The following is a 27,479-nucleotide window of genomic DNA, read 5'->3' on the forward strand; positions in this document are numbered from 1 at the left end:
AGGGTTTGCTGGCATTTGTTTATGCACAGTTCTCTCATGGACCCACCACATAATTTCAATCAGATTGAGGACTTTGACTAGGATATTGCAGCATCTTGATTCTTTCATTTTTCAGTCATTTCAGTTGTAAATTTGCTGGTGTGCCTGGAATCAGTGTCCTGTTGCAAAACCCAGTTTCGGCCAGGCTTTGGCTGTCAGACAGATGGCCTTGCATTTGTCTCTAGAATACTTTGGTATACAGATGAGTTCATGGTTGATAGGTTCTGTGGCTGCAGTTCAAATCCTCACAACTCGACCAGCATGCTTGACAGTATGAGGTGTGTAACAGATCCTCCTGTTCCTGGAGGATAATTTTGCTTGACTAGATCGGTATGCGAATCTAACCGAACAGATTGCCCCATCTGATTCGTATACCGAACAAAGTACCGAACACATGGACCACCCAGAACAGTCGTGTGCCGCTAGTTGACCCACTTGACCTCACTAACACCTACTCTAACCGCAAACACTTGAACATTCTAAGTGGTCGGCTGGGTGGCCGACATTTGTATGGACGAACACGAGGCGGTTGCCATCTTGTTTTGGCAAACACTTCCAGCGGTGTTTGGTCGTCGAGTGTATGGAGCTATTATCGGACACTCAAGGGCCTGAACACCACTGAGACTTCCACACTCACCTATGTTCGTTCCTATTCATCCCAAGAAAGCGGAGTTCAGTGAAACCAAACTCCTGAACGAGGGGCACACGAATAATTTTCCCACGAACTGCTACTTTTGGTATTTTGTTGTATTTGAAGCTCCCGAAAGAGACCGACCGCACAACCTGAATCTACGGAACTATTTTGGGCAGGAGCCTTGTGTGCGGTCAGTCAAAATGAAGACTCCCATGAAAATCCTGAACCCCTGAACCGATCTGGGTGATTTTTAGTTTTTGGTTGATCACCCAGATCGGCGCATTCAGGGGATATACTTTTTGTGGGGTTCATGTGAGTTTTTGGGGTACTTTTGGGTTGCCTGTAAATTGTGTTCTTTTTCGCCTGGAGATAATTGAGTCTCAGGCAGAGGGGAGGGATTGTATGAGATGCATGGGAGTGTCATGCATTGTAACACTGTCATTGGTCTGTGACTTTGTAATACAGTCTTCCATCAGGTTCAGGTGGGAGTACACCTTGCATGGGGATTGTCATAAAAGGCAAGTGTGGTCCCATTAAAATCAGTTCACTTCACCCTCAACGCACAGCCTCATCTCGTGTTTGTAGGGAACCGCTATACTTGCTATAACCATTAGCTCTTATAAGAGCTGTACAGCTATACTGGATTCATGGTCTGCTTGAAGATAGATTTGGGAATACCGCAGCGCTACCCACACTAGGGGAAAAGGACATCTATGGCGGTGAACACCTCCTCCGCACAAGGCCGCACAAGGTGTTTTAGCTAATATGTCATGTTTGATTTTCGCCCAAACTGGTGCTGTGCATTATGGCTAAACATCTCAATATTGGTCTCGTCTGTCCAGTGGACATTGTTCCAGAAGTATTGTGGTTTCTTCAGATGAAACTCTGCAACCTAAGCTGTGCTGCCATGTTTTTTTTTTTTAGACAGAAGAGGTTTTCTCTTGGTAACGCTTCCAATCAAACCATACATGTTCAGTCTTTTTCTAATGGTACTGTCATGAACTTTTAACATTTAACATGTTAACTGAGGCCTGTAGAGTTGTAACTTTTTTTTTTTTTTATTTCTCTGAGCATTGCACAGTCTGACCTTTGGGTGAATTTGCTGGGACGTCCACTCTGGGAAGATTGGCAACTGTCTTGAATGTTTTCCACTTTTAAATAATCTTTATCACTGTAGAATGATGGACTTTAAATTGTTTGGAAATGCACTTATAACCCTTCCCAGTTTGATTCATTGCTCATTGCCGATGTCTTTCCTCTTTGGTCTTAACACACACCTGAATGCTCCAGACCAGGGGTCCTCAAACTCCGGCCCCCCCAGATGTTGCTGAACTACAACTCCCATGATTCTCTGGCTATCTATGTAATTCAAAGAATCATGGGAGTTGTAGTTCAGGAACATCTGGGGGGCCGGAGTTTGAGAACCCCTGGTCTGGAGCATTCAGGTGTGTGTTAAGACCAAAGAGGAAAGTTTGAGGACTCCTGCTCCAGACCAGTAAACTGCTACTACTTTGGCTTTTATAGAGATGGTCACATTTGCTGATGATCAATTAATCAAGGGTATTTGATTAACAGCACCTGTTTGCTACTTAGCCTCTTAATTCCTATGGAAGCAGTAAGGGTGCACTTAGTTTTTCACACATGGCTTCTCCATTTATGTTTTATTTTTGTTAAATAAATCATGACACAATGTACTATGTCATGTGTTGTGTAATGGAACCTTCCGTTAATGGACGCTTCCTAGCTTGCGGCAAGGACCTCAAGCACCGCACCGGACACCACAACCACTGCAGACTCCGCAACCGCCGTAGCTTGACTGGAGTCTCGCTGTATCCTTCCACCCTGGATCAGCTTCTGTCCTCCAGGACCATGTGGGAAAGACCTCTTCCTTCCACCCTGTATGAACCTCCAGCATCCAGGACGGTGTGGGGAAGATCTCTCCTCCAAGGAGAGCGTAACAGGAACAGCTCTTAAAAGAGCTAAGTGATTAAGGCTCATGGGAGTATGCAGAGCATAGCAATCCCCAGTGTGAGTATAGCTGTCCCCTCCAATCACGAGACAAGACTACGTGTTGAGGGTCAAGAAGAACTGTGGTTTAATGACACACACTCTGCTTCTATGCAATTCCCCCATGCAAGGGAGACGCCCACAGACAATTATACATTAGCCAATCAAACAATGGTTACATCCCACACATCTCCTCCCCTTAGCCTGAGAGGTAACACAATTAGCCGTACAGTCTAAAACACACTTTTTACCCAACTTTCCTAACTCTAAAACTATACATCCAATATCAACAAAAGTCACACATTATTAATCAGCACATTACAAATACAAACATACCCAAAAACCATTCGAATCCGTTCAGCTGTTCGGGAGATAGATATAAGTCACTTTTGACCGACCGCAAGCACATTTTCATGCCCAAAACAGTTCCATGGATTTGGGCTGTGCGGTCGGTCTATTTTACACTGAGAAAATGACTAAATCCCATTCAAACGAGCGTTCGAATCTTCGAACCGGACTTAGTCTTCAGCCGCAGTGTCGAAGTAGAGTAGAAGGTACGGGTCAGCGGTGTTCGTGCAATTGGGTAGCCGAAAACAGTTCCATAGATTTGGCTGCACACACCCCTGACCGCGTTCGAATGAGTCAAAATGGCCACCGCCACATGTTCGGTACTCGAATGGCGGCTACCTCGATGACCTCGGCACCTCGACTGCACCCGAAGTGCCAGTTCAAAAGTACAAATCTCTTCTCTGGGAACCAAAGGGCCAGAAACAGCAATATAAGAATCAAGTATGCCCAAATCAGTTCCCAGAAGGGCAAGACACCCCAGGGCCATAGTCGCAGGGCAGGAGGCTGGTAATCAGTCCTCTCCAATGCCCAGTGGCAAATGGCAGTTTGTCACATGATGTTGTTCATCTTAGTTGAATTTACCTAATTTTAAGATCTGCTAAGGTACAGGTGATGTTTATTATATCCGGATATGTAAACTATAGAATTCAAAGAGGGTGGGGTTTCTTTTTCCCATGACTGTATATATATATATATATATATATATATATATATATATAGGGTATGGTGGGTGGTAAGGATGCGGTTTATCCGTGCATGATAGCACATCTTTAGGGTTTGTACCCCCCCTACCATGGCTCCCCTTGGACCATTATCTACCTAGACTTACAAGGCAGTTGGTTTGACCCTAGAGGCTACTTTTACATAATGGACGTGTCAATGACACTCGGCTTACTACCCTCTGGGAAAGTATTCTACTAGCTTTTTCACACTGCTGAACGAGTACACTAGTCAGCTTAGTTATCAAAACTTGACAACCAGCGTGTTGCTTTGCCATTATACAGGGCGAGCTAGCCTCTCTTATTAATCAGCTAGGCAGCCCGTGGCTGCACCATTGAATCACTGGTATTTTAGTTCAGCACCTGGGAGTATGGCTTAGTGGTGGACGTTTTTTGCAACATATATGTTATGTATAGTTACTGGCTACAGTTTATCATTGGTTTAGCCTGCTTTAGTAACCATCCATTCGCTACAGTGTCATCTTAAGTTACATTATTATTTTCACCAGCGACCTATCAGCTATTTAGCTCTCTTCTGGTGGTTCATTTCATTCAGATATCACAGCCTACTAGGGTCATTCCAGAGTATGTCAATTAGGCAGAAACCGTAGGCATGCAGGGACACAGTTCATAAGTATTCAGAAACTATATCACTCATTGCCACGGCTTCTCTATAGAGCTACAGACGATTAGTTAGGGTATGCCCTAATACTGTAATATATGGTATGCTTTAAGCGTATCACTTGGGCACCCTTCCACCATAGTATTGGTTCAATTTAATTTGTTTTATTAGCCTGTCTATTTCCTTTTCTGCTGTTTCACAAGCTTCACTTCACAATTATTATTACTTGTACCATACTTTTATCACAAGTCTATCAAGTTATGTGTTGTATACGCAGTTCCCCCAGGGACTTCCTAATTCATGACCCCCAGGGTTTTTGCTCTTGGGGACATTCTTTCTTTAGTTATCACACACTTGTGAGGGTTATCCCCTGCCAGGTTGTCCCTGACACACATTTGCTAGTTCCCCTTGAGCTTACTAGCCTACTTTAAAATTTGTTTCATACCATTCTAAACATGGATTCCTTTGAGTATGTGTTTGCTGTATACAACAGCTTTGAAACACAACTTAGGAAAAGATGCAGATTAGTTCAACAAAGAATCACATTTTTGTGATTGACTTCAGGTGTAAGGGGTTTTCAATCACAGTTTTTCCCCACCATAAATTTTTTGGTTTATATAATATTGTTTACATCCCTCGCGTGCTGCCAAAACAGGCAATAAAGGCATGGACTCCACAAGACCTCTGAATGTGTCCTGTGGTATCTGGCACCAAGACATTAGAAGCAGATCCTTTAAGTCCTGCAAGTTGCAAGGTGGGTCCTACATTTGGTTTTCCAGCACCTCTTACAGATGCTCAATCCGATTGAGATATGGGGGATTTGGTGGTCAACGCAACACTTTGAACTCTTTGTCAGGATCCTCAAACCATCTTCTGAACAATTTCTGCCATGTGGCAGGGTGCATTATCCTGCTGAAAGAGGCCACTATCAATCAGGAAAAACTGCCATTAAGGGGTGTACATGGTCTGCAGCAATCTCTTGGTAGGTAGTACGTTTCAAAGTAACATCCACATGAAGGCCAAGACCCAAGGTTTCCCAACAGTACATTGCACGGAGCATAACACTGCCTCCGTCGGCCTGCCTTCTTTCTACTACCATCTTTTTCCCAGATAAATGACGCACATACACCCAGTCATCTGCCTAATCTAAAAGAAAACGTAATTCATCAGACCAGGCATCTTTTTGCCATTGCTCGCTTTGGAGATGTTCTGACCCAGTCGTCTAACCATCACTATTTGGTCCTTGTTAAAGTTACTCAGATTTTTTTGCTTTCCAATAATTCCTGCTTCCAACAGATGAAATTCAAGAGCTGACTTTTCACATGCTGCCTAATGTATCCCATCCTGTGACAGGTGCCATTTTACAAATATAGTCCATGTTATTCACTTTACTTGCCAGTGGTTTTATTGGTTGATTAGTTGATTGGTTGATTAATGTATATATGGAGTGTCCTGTTGTATTTTTTACCCTGAAGAAGGTCCCGAGCGGGGACCGAAACGTTGGTCGTTATTTTTAAACTGTATCAATACATTTTTGTTTTAAACTCGGAGAGCAGCTTTCCTTGGTGGATTTATATATATATACAGGGAGTGCAGAATTATTAGGCAAGTTGTATTTTTGAGGATTAATTTTATTATTGAACAACAACCATGTTCTCAATGAACCCAAAAAACTCATTAATATCAAAGCTGAATATTTTTGGAAGTAGTTTTTAGTTTGTTTTTAGTTATAGCTATTTTAGGGGGATATCTGTGTGTGCAGGTGACTATTACTGTGCATAATTATTAGGCAACTTAACAAAAAACAAATATATACCCATTTCAATTATTTATTTTTACCAGTGAAACCAATATAACATCTCAACATTCACAAATATACATTTCTGACATTCAAAAACATAACAAAAACAAATCAGTGACCAAAATAGCCACCTTTCTTTGCAAGGACACTCAAAAGCCTGCCATCCATGGATTCTGTCAGTGTTTTGATCTGTTCACCATCAACATTGCGTGCAGAAGCAACCACAGCCTCCCAGACACTGTTCAGAGAGGTGTACTGTTTTCCCTCCTTGTAAATCTCACATTTGATGATGGACCACAGGTTCTCAATGGGGTTCAGATCAGGTGAACAAGGAGGCCATGTCATTAGATTTTCTTCTTTTATACCCTTTCTTGCCAGCCACGCTGTGGAGTACTTGGACGCGTGTGATGGAGCATTGTCCTGCATGAAAATCATGTTTTTCTTGAAGGATGCAGACTTCTTCCTGTACCACTGCTTGAAGAAGGTGTCTTCCAGAAACTGGGAGTTGAGCTTGACTCCATCCTCAACCCGAAAAGGCCCCACAAGCTCATCTTTGATGATACCAGCCCAAACCAGTACTCCACCTCCACCTTGCTGGCGTCTGAGTCGGACTGGAGCTCTCTGCCCTTTACCAATCCATCCATCTGGCCCATCAAGACTCAATCTCATTTCATCAGTCCATAAAACCTTAGAAAAATCAGTCTTGAGATATTTCTTGGCCCAGTCTTGACGTTTCAGCATGTGTGTCTTGTTCAGTGGTGGTCGTCTTTCAGCCTTTCTTACCTTGGCCATGTCTCTGAGTATTGCACACCTTGTGCTTTCGGGCACTCCAGTGATGTTGCAGCTCTGAAATATGGCCAAACTGGTGGCAAGTGGCATCTTGGCAGCTGCACGCTTGACTTTTCTCAGTTCATGGGCAGTTATTTTGCGCCTTGGTTTCTCCACACGCTTCTTGCGACCCTGTTGACTATTTTGAATGAAACGCTTGATTGTTCGATGATCACGCTTCAGAAGCTTTGCAATTTTAAGAGTGCTGCATCCCTCTGCAAGATATCTCACTATTTTTAACTTTTCTGAGCCTGTCAAGTCCTTCTTTTGACCCATTTTGCCAAAGGAAAGGAGGTTGCCTAATAATTATGCACACCTGATATAGGGTGTTGATGTCATTAGACCACACCCCTTCTCATTACAGAGATGCACATCACCTAATATGCTTAATTGGTAGTAGGCTTTCGAGCCTATACAGCTTGGAGTAAGACAACATGCATAAAGAGGATGATGTGGTCAAAATACTCATTTGCCTAATAATTCTGCACGCAGTGTATATATACCAAGACATATACGGGGATTGTATTAGGAGGGCATTATGCCAGCCATTTTTTTATTAGTTATATGTATGACTGTGTGTGCCTTTGTGTGCCTGTCTGAGTCTAACTATGCATGCCTGTGTGTGCCTGTCTGTACCTGTGTGTACCCGTATGTGCCTGTCTGTACCTTTCTGTGTCTTCGAACATGTCTGTGAACCTGTTTCTGCCTAACTGTGTACACCTGCCTGTGTATGTGTGTGCCTCTATGCCTGTGTGTGCTTGTGCATGTCTATGTTTTCTGTGCTTATGTGTCTGTATGTGTATCTGTGTGTGTCTTTAACCCCTTAAGGACCAAACTTCTGGAATAAAAGGGAATCATGACATGTCACACATGTCATGTGTCCTTAAGGGGTTAAGCAACTCTGAGTCTGCCAAGAGATGTGTTACGTTAAGAAATTGGTGAGGTCCATGGTTGTGGGATTAGGATGGGGTTACCAAATTATATTTTTACGCCACGGACGTGTGCTTATAATTTCTACACACATTGCATAAGAACCTGTACAGTCTGGAATACGCATTGTGAACGTCACAAAGTTATCACATTGTAGAGCACAAAAGGAGCATAGATGTTTATGGTGCTTGGAGTCTTCAAAGTGGACACATCATACACATAGATTCATTAATGTTATATGCCATCAGTGATTCAATGGACTGCAGTAATGTGGTATCCACTACATAAAAGTTAAATAAAAGATTACAACATGCATGTATTTGAAGTTTTTCCACTCTGAAAAAAATTGGACCCAATTAAAAAGGTCTACCTCGACATGGTGCAGAAACTGAATTGTATGCCCATAAAACATAACTAAATTACTATAATTTATTTTATAGTCTATAGCAGTTTTCTTTGAGCACTTATAAAGTGCCTAGACAATAAAGTATTTGCAATTATAGTAGAAATGTCAGTTAATTATTCTGTCTCTTTTTTAAATAGAACCTATCATAAAAATGTTGTATAATGATAATTACCTTAATCACAATTTTAAGTGCTATTATGTAATTTTCTCCATTGTGCGAGATCAGTTTACATAAAAATCTGGTTTAGGATGAATATAATAAGGGTAGAACAATGTTCTCACAGTGCTTATCTCACCATTTTTTCCAAAACGCGCAGTTTCGCTTCTTTTTTTGTGACTATAACTCGAAAAGCATTACCGATTTGAGCTATACGTGTCATAGAATGAGTAGCTATTATTTAATACACACACATGCTTAATTTTTACTCCTGTTTTCTTTCTACAGAAAGTCCCTCTGTCTGATCTTATCTCTTTTTTCTCTTACCCCGCTTTCTTAATAATATTATTATCTATAAAACGCCAACAAATGCCGCAGTGCTATACAATAGTTGCAGACTAACAGACATATAATTGCATTAAGGCGAGTTGGACACACAGGTACAAAGGGTATTGAGGGCACTGCTCAAACGAGCTTACATTCTAGAGGTCTGATCTTTCCTCCTGCATCTCTCCCATTTTCTATCTCTGACATACCCTAACTAGTTGTCTACATGTTATAAATAAATAAACCCAGACAAGTAAATTGCTTTACTTCCCTTCAAAATGTCTGCCCCTTGCCTTAGTACACACCAATATATTCTTCTCATATACCTATCTCCTACTTACCCATAGCCTACCTATTTAATATATAAGAAAAAAATCTGTTTAAAGATTTTATGAGACCTCCTTCATGAGGCTTCAAATAATGCAAGATCTGTTAGACCATTTCAACTTAAATGCTAAGCCAAACATCACAAAGAGCATATAAAGCAACATATGCCCACAGACCAGTTTACAAACCTGTCCAGCAAAAAAAATGTAAACTGCAGTATAGCTTCTTCCAGTTTGCAGACCAGTTCTACCCATCCCAAGTAATGAACTGAAGGATTACCTAATTGTTCCATAGCCTTATGTTAGGTTCTGTAGACCAAAATGAGAGGCTGCTGATTGGTGAAGCCTCTTCCAGGTAAAGGAGTGGTCTGCCTAAAGCCAGGGCCAGCGCTACCTGTTAGGTGGACTAGGCAGCCGCCTAGGGCGCCCCTTGGGAAGGGGCGCCGCCAGGAGCGCCGGCCCCCCTCATGCTGCAGCCGCCCTAGCGCTTTGTAGAGAGCCTCAGGCAGCTGCAGCTTTGCCCGGGCTGGTGCGTCCATGAGGGCGCACCGCACCGCCCAGGCGCAGCATGAGGAGAGGGGATGAGAGGAGGGAAGCGTTCAGCGCTCCCTCCTCTCACTCCCTCACTGTAGCGTGGCCGATCCCTGTATGGTCTGCGGGTAGAGGGAGCATCTGTCTCCTGTACCCGGCCGGACTAACACTGAGTGTGCACTTCTTTTTAGTCCGGCTGGGTACAGGAAACAAAAGCTCCCTGTACCCGCGGACCATACAGAGCTCAGCCACGCTACAACAGAGGTAGGGGAGGGGGGAGAAATAAATTGATGGGGGGGAGAAATTGACAGGGCGGGGGGAGAAATTGAAGGGGGGAAGAAGAAATTGACAGGGGGGAAGAAATTGACCGGGGGGAAGAAATTGACAGGGGGGGGCAAATTGATGGGGGGAGAAAGAAATTGACGGGGGGGAGGAGAGAAAGAAATTGACGGGGGGAAAGAAATTGACAGGGGGAATTGACGGGGGAGGGAAGGGGAATGAGAGTGACAAGGGGGAGAAAAGAATGACATGGGAGGGGGGAGAAGAGAGGGCCTAGGGGGAGAAGAGAGTGACAAGGGAGGGCGAGGGGGGAGAAGAGAGTGACAAGGATGGTGTAGGGAGATTGACATCCATCATACACACACACACACAATCACACACAATGCACCCCTTACACACAAAGACAATGCACCCCTTGCACACAGAAAAACACACAATGCATTACACACAGACACAAGCAATGCAACCCTTACACACAATGCATCCCTTACACACACAGAAACACACAATGCATTCCTAACACACACTCAATGCACCCCTTACAGACGCACACACTGCATCCCGTACATACACAGAAACACACCTGGCAGCCCTTACACATACAAACACAGATTCACACAATGCATTCCTTACACACATATCAGGACATCCCCTACACACTCCACCCCCTGTGAACAAACTCATTGGTGGAACATGAAGGTGGACCCTGGGACCCAGACCTTGAGCTATGTAAAGGCCCCCCCCCAAAAATGGAGCTGCGTCCCGTTCTCCCAGAACATTGATTTTTGTGACCACAGTTACAAACAGCCTCCAGAGATCCTGTTCTACACCAGACCAGTGGAGTCAGACTGCAGCTAGAGCCCATAATTATCATCCTCATCTTGTTGTAAGTAGGCAATCTAGTATATTATTAGTGACACTAATCTCTAATTTTCCTCACATTAAAGGGACACTATAGTCCCCAGACCCACTGCAGCTTAATGAAGTGGTTCTGGTGTCTACAGCCTGTCCCTGCAGTCCTTTTAATGTAAACACGGCAGCACTGGCGTTAGTTAACATGGCAGATCATATGGGTGGGGCATTGTGATGTCACATGGGGGGGCAGCAAACTTTACTTTTGCCTAGGGCAGCAAAAATCCTTCCACCGGCCCTGCCTAAAGCTACGTCACTTCAGGACCTTTAAAAAGTCAATAGATTTTATTTTTGTTTATTTAACTTAAAAAAAAAAACAGAAGATACTTTTTGACTAGGGTTTCCCTTTATGTTTTTTTTCCCATTTTACAGCACACCTAATAGAATAATCTAAATTGTTAACCATTATCTCTAATCATTGCTCTATTCTCATTAGTTTTTATAATGATATGGCAAAATGGTGTTTGCTTATTTGAAAATCCAATAAACTTTAATTGCAACAAAAAAACCTTAAAGTTGCCCACTCCTCACCTTCTCCAACACAAATCTCACTTACTCCCTCATCTTTACCGGCATTGCATTATTAGTACAATTCTCTCTTCTCCTTCCAATATACTCCTCTACCTTAATTAAGGACATTTGGAATGCCACTCTCCTCCATATAACACAGTCTGCTCATATCTCATAATTACTGCAAAAATTCCACTGGCTTCCAATTTTGTTTGACATTAATCTGGCAATAACAACAACTCTCCCTACCTCTCACAAAATACCCCTACTCATCTACTGGAGCAAATTCTCTATTCCCGTCTCATCAGCTTTTTCTGTACTTTTGACAAACTCTTGAAAAAAATCCCCCTATTGACAAACTCAGCTAATGACTCCAATGCAGCTCAACATCAGCAGATCACAGTGGCGTACATACCGGGGTCGCAGGGGTCGCGGCTGCGACCGGGCCCGGCCCACCAGGGGGCCCGGCCGCCCTGCGACCCGGTATGTATGTCACTGGGCCAGCCTCTTCTCCTGGGGGCCCCAGGAGCCGGCCACCTCCGGGCCCCCCGAGGCTGGCCCTGCTGTCATCCGGCTGGCCGGTACTGCGGGCGCGCGAGGGAGCACTGTCTCCTGGGTGCTTCCTCTTCAGCTCCCTCGCGCACCGCACTGATACCGGAGCCGGAAGATGACGTCATCTTCCGGCTCCGGCATCAGTACGCGGCGCGCGAGGGAGCTGAAGAGGAAGCACTCAGGAGACAGTGCTCCCTCGCGCGCCCGCCAGCCTGCCTGCCCACCGGGTGACCGGCCCCCCAGGAGCCCAGCAGCACCACTGGACCCCAGGCAATCCCCTCAGCTCTCCCACAGGTAAGGAGGCTGGGGGGATTTAAAAAAAAATGTTTGTGAGTGTTAGTGTTAGTGAGTGTGTGTTAGAGTGTGAGTGTATGTTAGTGTGTGTTTGTGAGTGTATGTTAGTGTGTGTTTGTGAGTGTATGTGTATGTTAGTGTGTGTGAGTGTATGTTAGTGTGTTTGTGAGTGTATGTTAGTGTGTGAGTGTGTGTTAGAGTGTGAGTGTGTGTTAGTGAGTGTGTCAGTGTGTGTGAGTGTATGTTAGTGTGTGAGTGTGAGTGTATGTTAGTGTGTGTGAGTGTGTGTTAGCGTGTGTGTGTGTTAGTCTTAGAGTGTGTGTGTGTGAGTGTGTGTGTGTGTTAGAGTGTGTGTGTTAGTGTGTGTGTCTGTTACTGAGTATGTTTGTGTGCATCTGTTAGTGAGTGTGTATGTATGTCTGTCACTGAGTGTGTGTCTGTCAGTAAATGTGTGCGTCTGTTCATGAGATTCTGTGTGTGTGTGTCTTAAGCACTTACCTTTCTCCAGCGCCGGACTCCCTTGGCGCTGGGAATCTCTCCGCCTCTCAGCTCCGAATACGCATGCGTGGCAAGAGCCACGCGCGCATTCAAACCGCCCATAGGAAAGCATTATTCAATGCTTTCCTATGGACGTTCAGCGTCTTCTCACTGTGATTTTCACAGTGAGAATCGCAGAAAATCCTCTAGCGGCTGTCAATGAGACAGCCACTTGAGGCTGGATTAACCCTCAGTGAAACATAGCCGTTTCTCTGAAACGGCTATGTTTTCAGCTGCAGGGTTAAAACTAGAGACCTGGCACCCAGACCACTTCATTGAGCTGATGTGATCTGGGTGTCTGTAGTGGTCCTTAAAGTGTATGTGTTTATGCATGCACTGGCGTACATACCGCGGTCACACAGGTCGCAGCCCTGCGACCCGGTGCCCGCTGCCATGTGTTGCGGCCCCTGCCCGCGCAGCGTAAGCGCGCGCGCGGGGGGGGCCACGGATCAGTTTTCGCACCGGGGCCCCATGGGTTGTGTGTACGCCACTGGCAGATCATTAGACCATGGCTCCCTGCCAGTGGACCTGTGACCATGACACATACCATTCCCACTTGCTAATATTCACCTAGTATAATTTAAACTAAAGTATTGATTAACATATAAAACTGATGTATAATCACTGATAAATGTAAAACACTCCGGATAAGGCTGCTATACAGGGAGTGCAGAATTATTAGGCAAGTTGTATTTTTGAGGATTAAATTTATTATTGAACAACAACCATGTTCTCAATGAACCCAAAAAACTCATTAATATCAAAGCTGAATATTTTTGGAAGTAGTTTTTAGTTTGTTTTTAGTTATAGCTATTTTAGGGGGATATCTGTGTGTGCAGGTGACTATTACTGTGCATAATTATTAGGCAACTTAACAAAAAACAAATATATACCCATTTCAATTATTTATTTTTACCAGTGAAACCAATATAACATCTTAACATTCACAAATATACATTTCTGACATTCAAAAACATAACAAAAACAAATCAGTGACCAATATAGCCACCTTTCTTTGCAAGGACACTCAAAAGCCTGCCATCCATGGATTCTGTCAGTGTTTTGATCTGTTCACCATCAACATTGCGTGCAGCAGCAACCACAGCCTCCCAGACACTGTTCAGAGAGGTGTACTGTTTTCCCTCCTTGTAAATCTCACATTTGATGATGGACCACAGGTTCTCAATGGGGTTCAGATCAGGTGAACAAGGAGGCCATGTCATTAGATTTTCTTCTTTTATACCCTTTCTTGCCAGCCACGCTGTGGAGTACTTGGACGCGTGTGATGGAGCATTGTCCTGCATGAAAATCATGTTTTTCTTGAAGGATGCAGACTTCTTCCTGTACCACTGCTTGAAGAAGGTGTCTTCCAGAAACTGGGAGTTGAGCTTGACTCCATCCTCAACCCGAAAAGGCCCCACAAGCTCATCTTTGATGATACCAGCCCAAACCAGTACTCCACCTCCACCTTGCTGGCGCCTGAGTCGGACTTGAGCTCTCTGCCCTTTACAAATCCATCCATCTGGCCCATCAAGACTCACTCTCATTTCATCAGTCCATAAAACCTTAGAAAAATCAGTCTTGAGATATTTCTTGGCCCAGTCTTGACGTTTCAGCTTGTGTGTCTTGTTCAGTGGTGGTCGTCTTTCAGCCTTTCTTACCTTGGCCATGTCTCTGAGTATTGCACACCTTGTGCTTTCGGGCACTCCAGTGATGTTGCAGCTCTGAAATATGGCCAAACTGGTGGCAAGTGGCATCTTGGCAGCTGCACGCTTGACTTTTCTCAGTTCATGGGCAGTTATTTTGCGCCTTGGTTTCTCCACACGCTTCTTGCGACCCTGTTGACTATTTTGAATGAAACGCTTGATTGTTCGATGATCACGCTTCAGAAGCTTTGCAATTTTAAGAGTGCTGCATCCCTCTGCAAGATATCTCACTATTTTTAACTTTTCTGAGCCTGTCAAGTTCTTCTTTTGACCCATTTTGCCAAAGGAAAGGAGGTTGCCTAATAATTATGCACACCTGATATAGGGTGTTGATGTCATTAGACCACACCCCTTCTAATTACAGAGATGCACATCACCTAATATGCTTAATTGGTAGTAGGCTTTCGAGCCTATACAGCTTGGAGTAAGACAACATGCATAAAGAGGATGATGTGGTCAAAATACTCATTTGCCTAATAATTCTGCACGCAGTGTATAAGAAGCACTAAATAAATAATAGATACACATCTAGATATATAAGAAGGTGGACGATATAATTGGAACACTTTGTAATATTTTTATAATATTGGCATAAAGCTGGGTAGGCAACTTTCTGCACTTCAGATGTTGTGGACTTCATCTCCCATAATGCTCTTACAGCATCAGGGGAGATGTAGTCCACAACATCTGGAGTGCCGAAAGTTGCGTACCCCTGGCATAAAGAGTGGGGTCATTATATGCCTTTAGAACAGCTATGTTTTTTTCTTGGAATGCTGCCATAAATATCCTGAATCGTGGTTAGTTGGATTGATTGGCATTCATTTTTAAGAGATGAAGGAATTGAAAATCTTTATCCCAACCTGTGCCATAGTCAATTCTACTTCATAAATGTGTTGTTTGACTAAGTATTTGCTCCCTGAGTCAATGTTTGGTAGAACCACCATTAGCTGTAATTACAGCTGCAGATCTTTTGGGGTATGTCTCTGGCACCTTTACACATCTGGATCCTGCAATTTGTGACATTTTTCTCAGTACAATTTCTCAAGATGTGTCAGGTTGAATGGGAACTTTTAATAAACAGCAATTTTAATGTCTTTCCATGGGTTCTCACATTTAGTTTCAGGCTCTGACTGGGTCATTCTAACATATTTAGACATATTTAGGCTCCTATTGTGAAAGCGGGTCTGTCATAAAAATTAAGGTTTATCTAATCTAGCACTATATAGCTTACTTTGCCTGAATCTCTTTTTAAATGTTTCCTGACTGCTTAAGTATTTATAAAATACATAAAGAAAAGTAGGCACTACTTCTTCTTATGTATAGCAGCCAAGTTGACAAAACCTGACAATGGGCAAAGCTTAATCCAAGGTTCTTTTTCAGCTGCCAATCAAATCCACCCACAATCCATCAGTAAAATCAATCCCACAGAAGGGAAAACAGCAGTTATCATAGGGAGAGGAGAACAAAATGGCCGGGTATTGAGATACAAGGAAGAAAACATAATAAATATAAATAAAGTGTCTCTAAGGGAGATTATAATCATAGAAATGAAAACCAAAAGAAAACCAAACATGGCAGGGCTACTTTAAGCCAATCTTTGTTACAGCCATTATCCTTTTGGGAGTAAAATGTTGGTCTCATTAGACCGGAGAATCTTTTTCTGCATGTTCGCTGTATCTCTATCATGCCTATCGGGAAACTCCACGCAGGATTTGATATGAAAATCCTCTTTCTATCCATGTACAGAGCTTTGTGAATTAACAAGAACTGATGTTTCTCTTATCTTAGCTGCAGATTTCTCTAACTGGTATAGGTTATCTTTAGCCTCTTGGTTGTTCCTTTGTCTCTCTTGACACAAAGTTGTGCTGTATTCCTTACATCTTTAAAGGGATAATATAGTCACCTAGATCACTTCATCTCAATGAAGTGATGTGGTACAGTGGCCCAGTCCTTTTGACCCTGCAATGTTTTTTTAAACTGCAATGTTTACATTGTAGGGTTAAGTCCACCTCGAGTGGCTGTCAGTATGAGAGGCGCTTCTGCTACACTGACCAATTAAAGTTCTGCCACGTGGCATAGAACCCCCCATAAGAAAACACGGATCCAATGCTTCCTGTGGGTAAACTTGGATGCATGCTCAGCGGTCTATTATGAGCATTGGATTGGACATCGGCTGAGGCAGCTAGGCCTCCTCCATGACACTGCGGGAGGCAAAGAGGAAAGCAACTTACTGCACTCACACATATTATATGATGTGAATACACACAGCCATGCATGCATGCTGTCTAACGTAGTATGAAAATATTAAAAGAAATGAAAAAAAAAAGTGTTTAGACTATAAAAAAGTAGTGCAATACCTTTTCAAAGCCTAGTATTTTCAGAATATGGTATATGACATCTCAAATATACATTACAGCCACAGAAACCAAAATTGTCCCATGAAAATATAAATCCATAACACTGTGTATTTTGGGGGCATTTTTTTTCTTTTTTTTTTAATTCTTTATTTTTGAAGTGCACAGATAGACAAACAGTCGTGTCATGCCCCAACAGCATATGAAAGGCAATCCAACACATAAAGCTTTAACGTTGTAGGCAGGATAAAACAAGCACATTTTATAATATATATATGAACAAGCAGATTTGTAGGGCATCGAGCTGCACAGAGCATTCTAGCGATACACTTGCTAGAGAATTTCTAGTCCACATAGCAACAAGAAAATGGTATATCAATGGCGTTACATTGTGGCCTAGATGGACTGTGGGAGTTGCTATGTGAGGTATCATGCTCATTTTAAGTAGAGGGTGAAAGAGAAAGTGGCTTACGTCGCCTCAATAGACGGCTCCCATGGGGCCCGTTAAAGCCTGTACAGGTAGACTGCATACAGACATTTGAGCTAAAACCAAAATGGATAGAAGCCATAAACCATGTGTAAGGGTCAGGTAAGATGGTCCACTGTCGCAAATCGCTACATGGGTTGGTATCGGTGATGGATCTTATTGGGCAGTCTACCTGGGACATATGGGAAGGTTCTCTTGCATGAGTTGCATACTCGTGGCAAGTGATTTAGTTCAGATGGTTAGAGGCTCTGTAACCCCAGATCATGAGGGGGAGGGGAGGAGGGGTGTACCAAGGGACCAGCTTGGAGCGCCTTGTAAATTAGTTACCGGCTGGTGCCTCTGTGGACTGTTTGGTAGCGTTTGAGTCAATAAACTAACAGTTAAAAGAATAATTATAAAGCATCAGCAAACATATGCATATGACTCTGGTAAGTCAAACAGAGTATGGGTTAGGCCAAGGTAAAATTAGTATTACTCTTCACCAATGTAAAATCAGCACGGAGCTGAGGAGCCCAATGGGGTAAAGACCTCGTCATTCACCACATCCCATTGGTGAGGGGGCCTGACCGGGTTGTTAGTATTAGCCATTAGTCCCAGGGAGTGCTTGAAGGTATCTGCTTTCGATAGGGTCGTCAGCCTGAATCTCCGGCCTTCCTTTTCAGCTATGAGAGCCCTCTGGTATCCCCATTTGTAGGAGATGGATGCTGCAGTTGGGATGTCACTTCTCTCAGTGTTGCATGCCAAATGTTGCACGGAGGTCCGCCACCTTGGGCCTGGTTGGCTGAGTGAGCAGCAGGCCTATATCCCTGGTCTGCCCTTTACTGGGCCCCCGAGATTTTCGGGAGTGTTTACCCATGGCGTGCTGGAGTTTCTGGCAGTCCGGTATATCTTAACCTCATGCGTGGAGCAGAAAAAAAACGAGGTAATAGCTCAAAGTAGCGGGAGCTCATGCGGCATGCATCCGCTTAGCTCGCTGGTTAGCCCCCCAATTTGGGGGCATTTTTATAATACCAAGCACTGTAATGCAACAGAGTACACCCGCTGTGTAGTCCTGGGTTATTACAGAGGCATAAGTGGCTAAAGTTTGCGTATCTAACAGTTAAAGGGCCTAGAGGGCACTCACTTTAAAGAAGATGCGGACTATAACACTCATCACTCTTAGCCAGATTACAGCAGATATCTCATAACCATAATTGTTATCCTAACCCATACTTAACATCAAGGCCTTCAACTCTACTGATATGACTACTAAACAAAACCCTTAGCCCTAAGACATCCCTCCATTCTTAACACTAACAGGATTATTCACTAAGAATCGAATTTGGTTGAGATCAGTGAAATTCATTTAAGAGAACTGAATTACAAAACAATTTGCAAAAGGCAAATCAGATTCTAATGTGGTTTTTGTTCCAACCGAATAAGCGAATCTTATTCTGTGCCATCCAGTAAAAGAGTGATGAGCAGTGAAAACATGCATTTAGATAATATTTGTATTGTTCACAGGATCTAAATTACCACTAAATATCCTGAATTCATATGGAGCAGTAGGATGGATGCCTATAAGAGCTTTAAATGGTGATGTGACACAGGACAGTGTGAGCTGAGAGCCATGATAGCGTAGGTGATGCAATCAATGGGAGAATATCTGGCCCATAATATGTTCTACTTTAGAATCCTGGAATGTAAGCTAATCCACTTAAAATCTGTTCTGTATAGAGAGACTTGAATAGTCTGTATCTGCTTTCCATCTGATCTCCATACCCCTCAACATTTCCAAATACCAAAGAGCACAACAACATTTTCTGATAATAAATAATAACAATATTGTGTGCCTGCGTGCACACTGCTCATTGCCAGGAACTATAATGACAAAAAGATGAGGGAAAGAATGCCTGCTTATGCAGGAAAATGCTAACCGTGGCACTACAGGTCTTTAGAGTAGAGTAGAGTATATTTTGCATAATGCTCCGTTTTTTGTTTGGGGAGACTAGCAAGGAGGGCAATTGCTGCCGAACCACTAGTAAACATGGTTTGTGGGTTGTAGTCTCACACCATTTGTCTGCGTATTAAAAAAGCAGGGCATCATAGGCCCGGCCTGATAACCTCAGGACGTTCACCCACAGACGTTGTCTACATACCCAAAGGTGTCTTGGTCACAGGTTACACAAGCCCCATCGCTGATGCTTTGCAATGAAGCCTAGCATCTCAGTATGTAATTTTGTTATCCTGTCATCTACACCTAGTTATCCATTGGCTCCGCTTGACATCGCATTATATTCTAAGTTGAAAACACTGTCGGTACTATCATTACTGTTACCTCTGTTTATACTGTCTAATGTTTTCTATGTACCATATAACATCACTTGAACTGTAATATCGCAAATTAATCTTCCGATACTGATAATGTTGTTCTGACACATAAACTGCAAAATAAAGATTGTTTAAAAAAAATAAAAAAATAAAAAAATAAAAAGCAAGGCATAACCTTCAAACCACTCACAGAAAGTTCAAAAGAATACAACTATTCTAGCTAGTGAATATACATATATACACACACAGTCATGGGAAATAGAAGATACACCCTCTTTACATTCTATGGCTTTACATATCAGGACATAACAACAACAGTTCCTTAGCATGTCTTAAAATTAGATGAAAAACAACACATGCCATATTACACCGTGCCATTATTTATATAACAAAAATAAAGTCAAAATTGAGAAGCCATGTGTGAAAAACGAAGTACACCTTACTGCTCCCATAGGAATTAAGAGGCTAAGTAGTATATGTATTTTTTTTATATATTTTTTTTTCTTTCAATGTAATTAAGATTCATATAAAAGTAAATACGAGTAAATTATACTACACAGCATTTACAATGTATCCCCTACTGGCTAATAAGTTATTAACCAATTTAGGGGTTAAATTGTAAACACTGTGTAAATATATGACTTACTTTGTTACAATTTTTGTTTAGAATGAATGGATCCATATTTACTATATATTTACTATATATTTACTATATAGGATAGTGCTATTCTTTTGAAATGCCTGTATATATTTGTGTAGGACCTTTGCTAGCACAGAACTGTGGGTTTGTGCATAGGTTGGTGGCTAGCTATCTTAATGTTCTCCAAGCCTGGACTGGTCACTGGGATATTTCCCAGAAGACTGCCATATTTGTCAAGACTGCCCCACTATGATATGTACATACGGTGTCCTAAAAGATGTTGAAAAATATCTGCAGAGTGAGAATAGACAGTGTTCGTAATACTCATAACACATGCAGGTTACCCGTGGTGGCAATGGAATTGTGGGAAATAGAGTGTGTATCCCTTAGGCTTGCACAGATCTTTGAAAAGAAATGCTCTCGCACAGTCCACATGTTATACTGAAACTGACGGAGACTGCGAAGATATATGATATCACACCCCACAATTCCAGCTGCCTCCATCTACTAAGCTCATATACTGTATGCTGCACATGATTATGACCATCCACACTGAGATCTGTGCAAAAAAAGACATTTCTGTTTATACTTGCCCCTTAGGACAAAAGCATACCTCCTAAAATTTCAAATGGACAAAGAGGGACTCTTATTTTAGAGGAGTGAATGGATGGTGGCTGCTCTGTCAAATCTTAGGTGACTTTATGACTTATGTATTAATGTTAATATTAATTTAGAACAATAAGAAAGTATCGTATTTCCACAGACTGATTTCCAAAAACATTTATTGTAGTTTAAAGACACATTACTGTGAGTATATTTACTGTGGATTTCTTGTATACACTCAGGGACACCAAGAATTCTAAGAACCTGCAAAAGAGGGCTATTAGGATAGAAAAAAGGGACAGCTTTATTCAGGCCCAAAATATGGACTGTACCTCCTAAACAGGGACCCTGGCCTTGGGTTAACATGGCCTCTGCAGCACCAAGGGCAGCCACGAGTGGCCACAACATCAGAGATGGGCTATATACACCAAAACCAATACTGAAGATGTCCTGGAAGCACATTTTTTAACACATAGTAAAAGTCTTCTTTAATATGAGAGTATAGTGAGGTTAACCACTATAGTTAGCAAGTTAAAATGATTAAAATGCTTAATTTCAGATATAAAGCTTTCTGTCTGACATTTTAGATGTAGTGGACTATATTTGTGATACATTTCTCCTTTTGCTCTTTCTGTCACAAAAAGTGTGGATGACAAGTTCAGCTTTTAACTTGCTTGAGAAGTCACTAGCAAAAGTAACAATAAACACCCCTACACATCTTGAACAGGTCCCTCATATATTGTAATTGATCCACTTGACATTACTTCATTTTAAGCCTCTAAACCTATATGTCTCTTGCCATTGCCAAACTCCAGATGATCAGTGTGGCATTCTACAATAGCTGGCAGGCACACTAGGAGAAGGAGCCTCAACTAGAATAGATTTAATAACAATCTATTTAACATGTAGTGTCAGCATGCAAAGTAAGCTGAAGCAGAAGCTGGGTGTGTGTCCACTGTTTCTCTATGACAAACACTGGATTGCCCTATCATGGTGATAACTGTGCATGTGCAGTATGGATGCAATGTTCCCCAGTGAAATGAATTTGATTGGAGAAAAGCCATCAGGCTTGATGACCTCACAGTGGGAGGATACGAGTGCAGTGAGGAGTCTGTTTTGGAACTAGCTAAGTTTGGCTTCAAATGATTTTTTTAATCAATCTAAATACCTAAACTAACTTAGCAGCTATTTGTTTTCCAAACGTACTGTTCCCTTTTCAATGTTTTAACAATGTAATATAGCAATATTTGTATCCTTATTCATATTTATTTGGTGCACAACTTGACTTGGCTGGGAAATAAATTCAAATTCATATTACTGGCAAGCATGGATTATAGAAGTCACATCTCTTCCCTGTACTGCAATAGAAACAGTCAGCACTGAGACACAAGAGCAGTTCTTTCTTCAAGTAACACAAAGCCGTTTATATAAAAATAATGAACATTATGCAAGTAAAAGTGAAACTGCCATGATTTCATTTTGTTCCTCTGTCCAACAGGTCTTCTCTTGCTAACAGCGAGATATATGACTTCATTGTTTGAAGGCAATAGAAATAAACAGCAGAATGGATATATACATTAACTCAAAGTCAAGATAAGTCCTGCTGTATCCTATTTTGTTAAGGCATGTACACATAAATTATATCTTACTTGGAAAAAAACAAGTAGGATTATTATTGTTCTCATTATTGGAGATGTAAGTACAAACCACTTATAGCTCCCATTATGAGATATGGTGAGCAAAGCCTAATAATCATTGTGATTACAAAAAGGCTGTGTGTTCATTAGCAGATTCATTGCTTCAAACAATAGTCAAATATCCCTGAACTGGCTGTAACCACAATTCATTATAGCTGAGGTCATTTCACTTTTCCCGTTTTGCTGCTCTTAATCAAAAATATGTTAAAACAATAAATAAAACACCTCACTTTAAACTAATTTTCTAAATGGAAAATTACCGTTGCCATCCAAATTTAACACTAACTTATGCATGTTCATGGTCAATATTAAAATCAGGGGGAGATTTAAAACAGGTTGGATTCTGGGGCAAAGTGCTAAACTCTGAGAGACATTCTATGTGTTGCAATGTAACAATGTAACCTTTTAGTGTCTGTACAAACAGCGATAACCCTATAACCCTTTTGTATTTCGGGAACATGTGCACAGACGTTTAGTGACTGAAGCGTGACCTCATATCTACTCAATCAACAAAAACAATACATGAAGCAAATTCTCAAACAAAGCCAAATTCGTCAAAATCTACAATGCCAACGTCTCTAGAAGGAGCTCCATCCAACTTAATGTATAGTACCAAGATCTGCTTGATTGCGGTTTCTGTGTTTAAAGGCAATGGTTGATTGTGAGACTTGAGACACTTCTGCTCACATCTACTGCGCATTACGGTTGGCATTCGTTCAGAGATAAACGATTTGAATTATTCACTAAAGTGAAAAATGTCAGGAATTTAAAGTGAATTTCAAGTTTAAGGTTCAAGTTCAGCTATTTTAGTCTAAAATTTAAAATTCATTTCGAATTCATGTTGAATACCTGGCAAATATTATCACTTTGGTAAATAGCAATGTATGAGTTAAACATGATTTCCTGTGCGGACACTCATTTAACCCTTCGATGACATGAGCTGTTTACAATCAATAAAGAAAAGAAAATTGCAAGATCTCTCCATACCTGGTAAAGAGTACGGCGTTGTCATGGTGAGCGATGCCATTTTCTGGAATGGTGTTCCCGTCACTCTGGTGGGAAAGAATGGATTTCTGCCACTTACAGAAGCTGTCGAGGGACTTGTCAGCGTGGTGGTTTATCTCCAAGTTTGGCTGCAAAACAACACACATACCAGAAATGTTCCAAACAAATTACTAGGGTCAGTTGTTAAGCCTTTTTGAAAACTAAAATGGGACTATAATTAGAAGCAGTGGTTTCGAGGAATAATCTCTTCTTGCCAATATTTATCTCTATAAAATCTGACCCAGAGTTCAGCCAACATATTACTGAACAGACGTATATTGTGTTCCAAATGTAATAGTGATTATGTCAATATAACAATTTCACACCATCAGCAAAGTATATATATATATATTTTTTTTTTTTTAAACATCCAGAATCCTACAAAGTTGCCACTACAGGTCTCCGACATTATGTAAATAGCACAAAAAGCAGCAGTGACCTGTACCATTCCATCCAAATGAATAATGTCTATGTACCTCACTTGCTTCCGGGACAGCGTTAGTCAAAACAAGCAATGCATTCATTTTATTAAAGACCAGCGTTGCAGAGGAACACTTTAAAAGCAAGTGGTGTGTGCGATGCAGTAGAACATACAAATCTCTGATGGTCTGATGGCATCAAAGCAACCGTTTATGTTGGGGTTTATTCACTAAACAGTGAGTAGGGGCAAACTGACAACTGAGTTGCAGAATTCAAATCAACATAGCGGTTTAAGACATTATCCATTTTTTAGCTGTTTTGGCCCATATTTTGCAAATCAGGTGTTAACTTTCCTAAAAAGAAAATAATATGGCTTTTTTATGTGTCTAGGGCAGGCATAGGCAACCTTCGGCACTCCAGATGTTTTAGACTACACCTCCCATGATGCTTTGCCAGCATTATGGGTGTAAGAGCATTATGGGGGATGTAGTGCACAACATTTGGAGTGCCAAAGGTTGCCTATCCTTGGTCTAGGGCTAAACAGTAATTATTTGACAGAAGCTACTTTGGTGCTGGGATGCTTTGCAGTACCTTTTTGCGGGCTCTATTTGAACGTTTAATGTCTGAGAGCCCCAAGAGGATAGGGCAATTTGAGTGTTTTAAATACGTTATGGGGTTTTAAGTTTTAAAGAGAAAGTGAGTGCACTGTATTTTGTTTGTTTTATCAACTATTCCTTTGTGCTACCTTGTAATATATGCATGTTCCGGTGAATGCAGCAGGTGATTTATGAAATAAAGGACTAATAATACACAGAAATATATTTCACCCAGGGGCGGGCTGGGCCGGGGGGCAGGGAGGCAATTGCCCCCCAGGCCGCCCGAAATTCTTTTAGGACCGGCCGCGGCGGGCCGGCCCTTTAAATGCTGCAGCCGCCGAGCGCTCTGTAAAGAGCGCTCAGACGGCTGCAGCAGCTTTTCCCTCCCTCCCCTCCCCTGTAGGTGGCCGAGCTGCACTCCGGTCCGCGGTCCCGGCCGGAGTGATGGGAAGGTGCACACTGAGTGTGCACTTCCTGTCAGTCCGGCCGGGTACAGGAAACAGAAACTCCTGTTCCGCGCGGAACAGGAGTTTCTGTTTCCTGTACCCGGCCGGACTGACAGGAAGGTGCACACTGAGCACCTTCCTATCACTCCGGCCGGGACCGCGGACCGGAGTGCAGCTCGGCCACCTACAGGGGAGGGGGTAAGAAGAAGGGGGGGGGGGAGAGAGTAAAAAGAGGGGAGGGGGGGAGAGAGTAAAAAGAGGGGAGGGGGGGAGAGTAAGAAGAGGGGAGGGAGGGGGGGGAGAGAGAGTAAGAAGAGGGGGGGGAGAGTATGAAGAGGGGAGGGAGGGAGGGGGGGAGAGTAAGAAGAGGGGAGGGGGGAGAGTAAGAAGAGGGGAGGGAGGGGGGGGAGAGTAAGAAGAGGGGAGGGAGGGGGGGAGAGTAAGAAGAGGGGAGGGAGGGGGGGAGAGTAAGAAGAGGGGAGGGAGGGGGGGAGAGTAAGAAGAGGGGAGGGAGGGGGGAGAGTAAGAAGAGGGGAGGGAGGGGGGGAGAGTAAGAAGAGGGGAGGGGGGGGAGAGTAAGAAGAGGGGAGGGGGGGAGAGTAAGAAGAGGGGAGGGGGGGAGAGTATGAAGAGGGGAGGGAGGGGGGAGAGTAAGAAGAGGGGAGGGAGGGGGGAGAGTAAGAAGAGGGGAGGGAGGGGGGAGAGTAAGAAGAGGGGAGGGAGGGGGGGAGAGTAAGAAGAGGGGAGGGGAAGGAGGGGGGGAGAGTAAGAAGAGGGGAGGGGAAGGAGGGGGGGAGAGTAAGAAGAAGGGGGTAGTAAGAAGAGGGGGGGGAGTAAGAAGAGGGGAGGGGGAGTAAGAAGAGGGGAGGGGGGAGTAAGAGGGGCGGGGGGAGTAAGAAGAGGGAAGAGAGGGAGTAAGAAGAGGGAAGAGAGGGAGTAAGAAGAGGGGAGGGGGGATAATAAGAGGGGGGAGTAAGAAGAAGGGGAGATAAGAAAAAGAGGGGGGTAAGAAGAAGAAGGGGGGAGTAAGAACAAGAGTGGGGAGTAATTAGAAGAGGGGGTAAGAAGAAGAAGGGGGAGTAAGAAGAAGAGGGGGGAGTAAAAAGAAGAAGGGGGGTAAGAAGAAGAAGGGGGGTAAGAAGAAGAAGGGAGTAATAAGAAGAAGGGGGTAAGAAGAACAAGGGGGGGAGTAAGAAGAACACAGGGAGGAGGGATGGTAAGAAGAACACAGGGGGGGGGTGAGAACACACAGAGGGAGGAGTGAGAAGAACACAGGGAGGGTGGAGGGGGGATGAGAAGAGCACAGGGAGGGTGGGTGAGTGTGAGAAGAGACCGCTAGGGGAGGGTGGGGGAGAGGAGAGACCACTAAGGGGCAGGGGAGAGCTCTAAGGGACAGAAGGGACAGCTCTATAGGACAGGGGGCAAGACAGGGAGCTCTTTAACACTACGCGCACACACACACACACACAATGCATCCCTATACATACACAGAAACACACAATGCATCCCTATACATACACAGAAACACACAATGCATCCCTATACATACACAGAAACACACAATGCATCCCTATACATACACAGAAACAGAACAGGCTTCCCTTACACACAGAGAAACACACAATGCATCCATTACACACACACACACAATGCAACCCTTACACACAAAGACAATGCATCATTTGCACACATACACAGAAACATACACTGCAAACCCTTACACACACATGCAAACACACACACTGTTTTTCTTACATACACACAGAAACACAATGCATCTCTTACACTCAATGCACACACATACAGACACACACCTTGCATCCCTTATGCATACAAACACAGATTCACACAATGCATCCCTCACACACAACCAGAAACACATAATACATCCCTTATACACAAATACACACTGTTCCACTACACACAAACACACTGCATCACCTGCACAAACTGGTATCCCTATACACTACATACCATAAGCACACATATTAGATAACACATAACACATCCCCTACACACTCCACTCCCTGTGAGCGAGCTCATGGGTGGGTGGAACATATAAGTGGACTTATGAGTGGGCCTTATGGGCATACTCACCGTCAGGCACTGGAGCCCAGACCTTGAGCTGTGTAAGAGGCCCCCAAAAAATGGAGCTGCTTCCAATTCTCCCAGAACGTTGAATTTTGTGACCACAGTTGCAAACAGCCTCCAGAGGTCCTGTTCTACACCAGACCAGTGGAGCCAAACTGCAGCCCATCATCATCCTCATCCAATTGTAAGTAGGCAATCTAGTATATTATTAGTGACACTAATCTATAATTTACCTCACATTAAAGGGACACTATAGCTTAATGAAGTGGTTCTGGTGTCTATAGCTGGTCCCTGCAGGCTTTTTAATGTAAACACACACTGTGTGC

General features: G+C 43.0%; 1 protein-coding gene across 1 annotated transcript in view; it reads right to left on the reverse strand.

Annotated features, from left to right (window-relative positions):
• The window catches only part of ADAMTS6 (ADAM metallopeptidase with thrombospondin type 1 motif 6), a 249,235-nt gene that overhangs the window by 202,578 nt on the left and 19,178 nt on the right, over positions 1-27,479 (reverse strand). The window contains exon 6 of the mRNA XM_063454066.1: positions 23,544-23,689. Within this exon, the coding sequence (XP_063310136.1) occupies positions 23,544-23,689 (146 nt within the window). The remainder of the gene's footprint in view (positions 1-23,543; positions 23,690-27,479) is intronic.

Source organism: Pelobates fuscus, chromosome 5 (genome assembly GCF_036172605.1).
Source record: "Pelobates fuscus isolate aPelFus1 chromosome 5, aPelFus1.pri, whole genome shotgun sequence".
Classification (NCBI taxonomy): domain Eukaryota; kingdom Metazoa; phylum Chordata; class Amphibia; order Anura; family Pelobatidae; genus Pelobates; species Pelobates fuscus.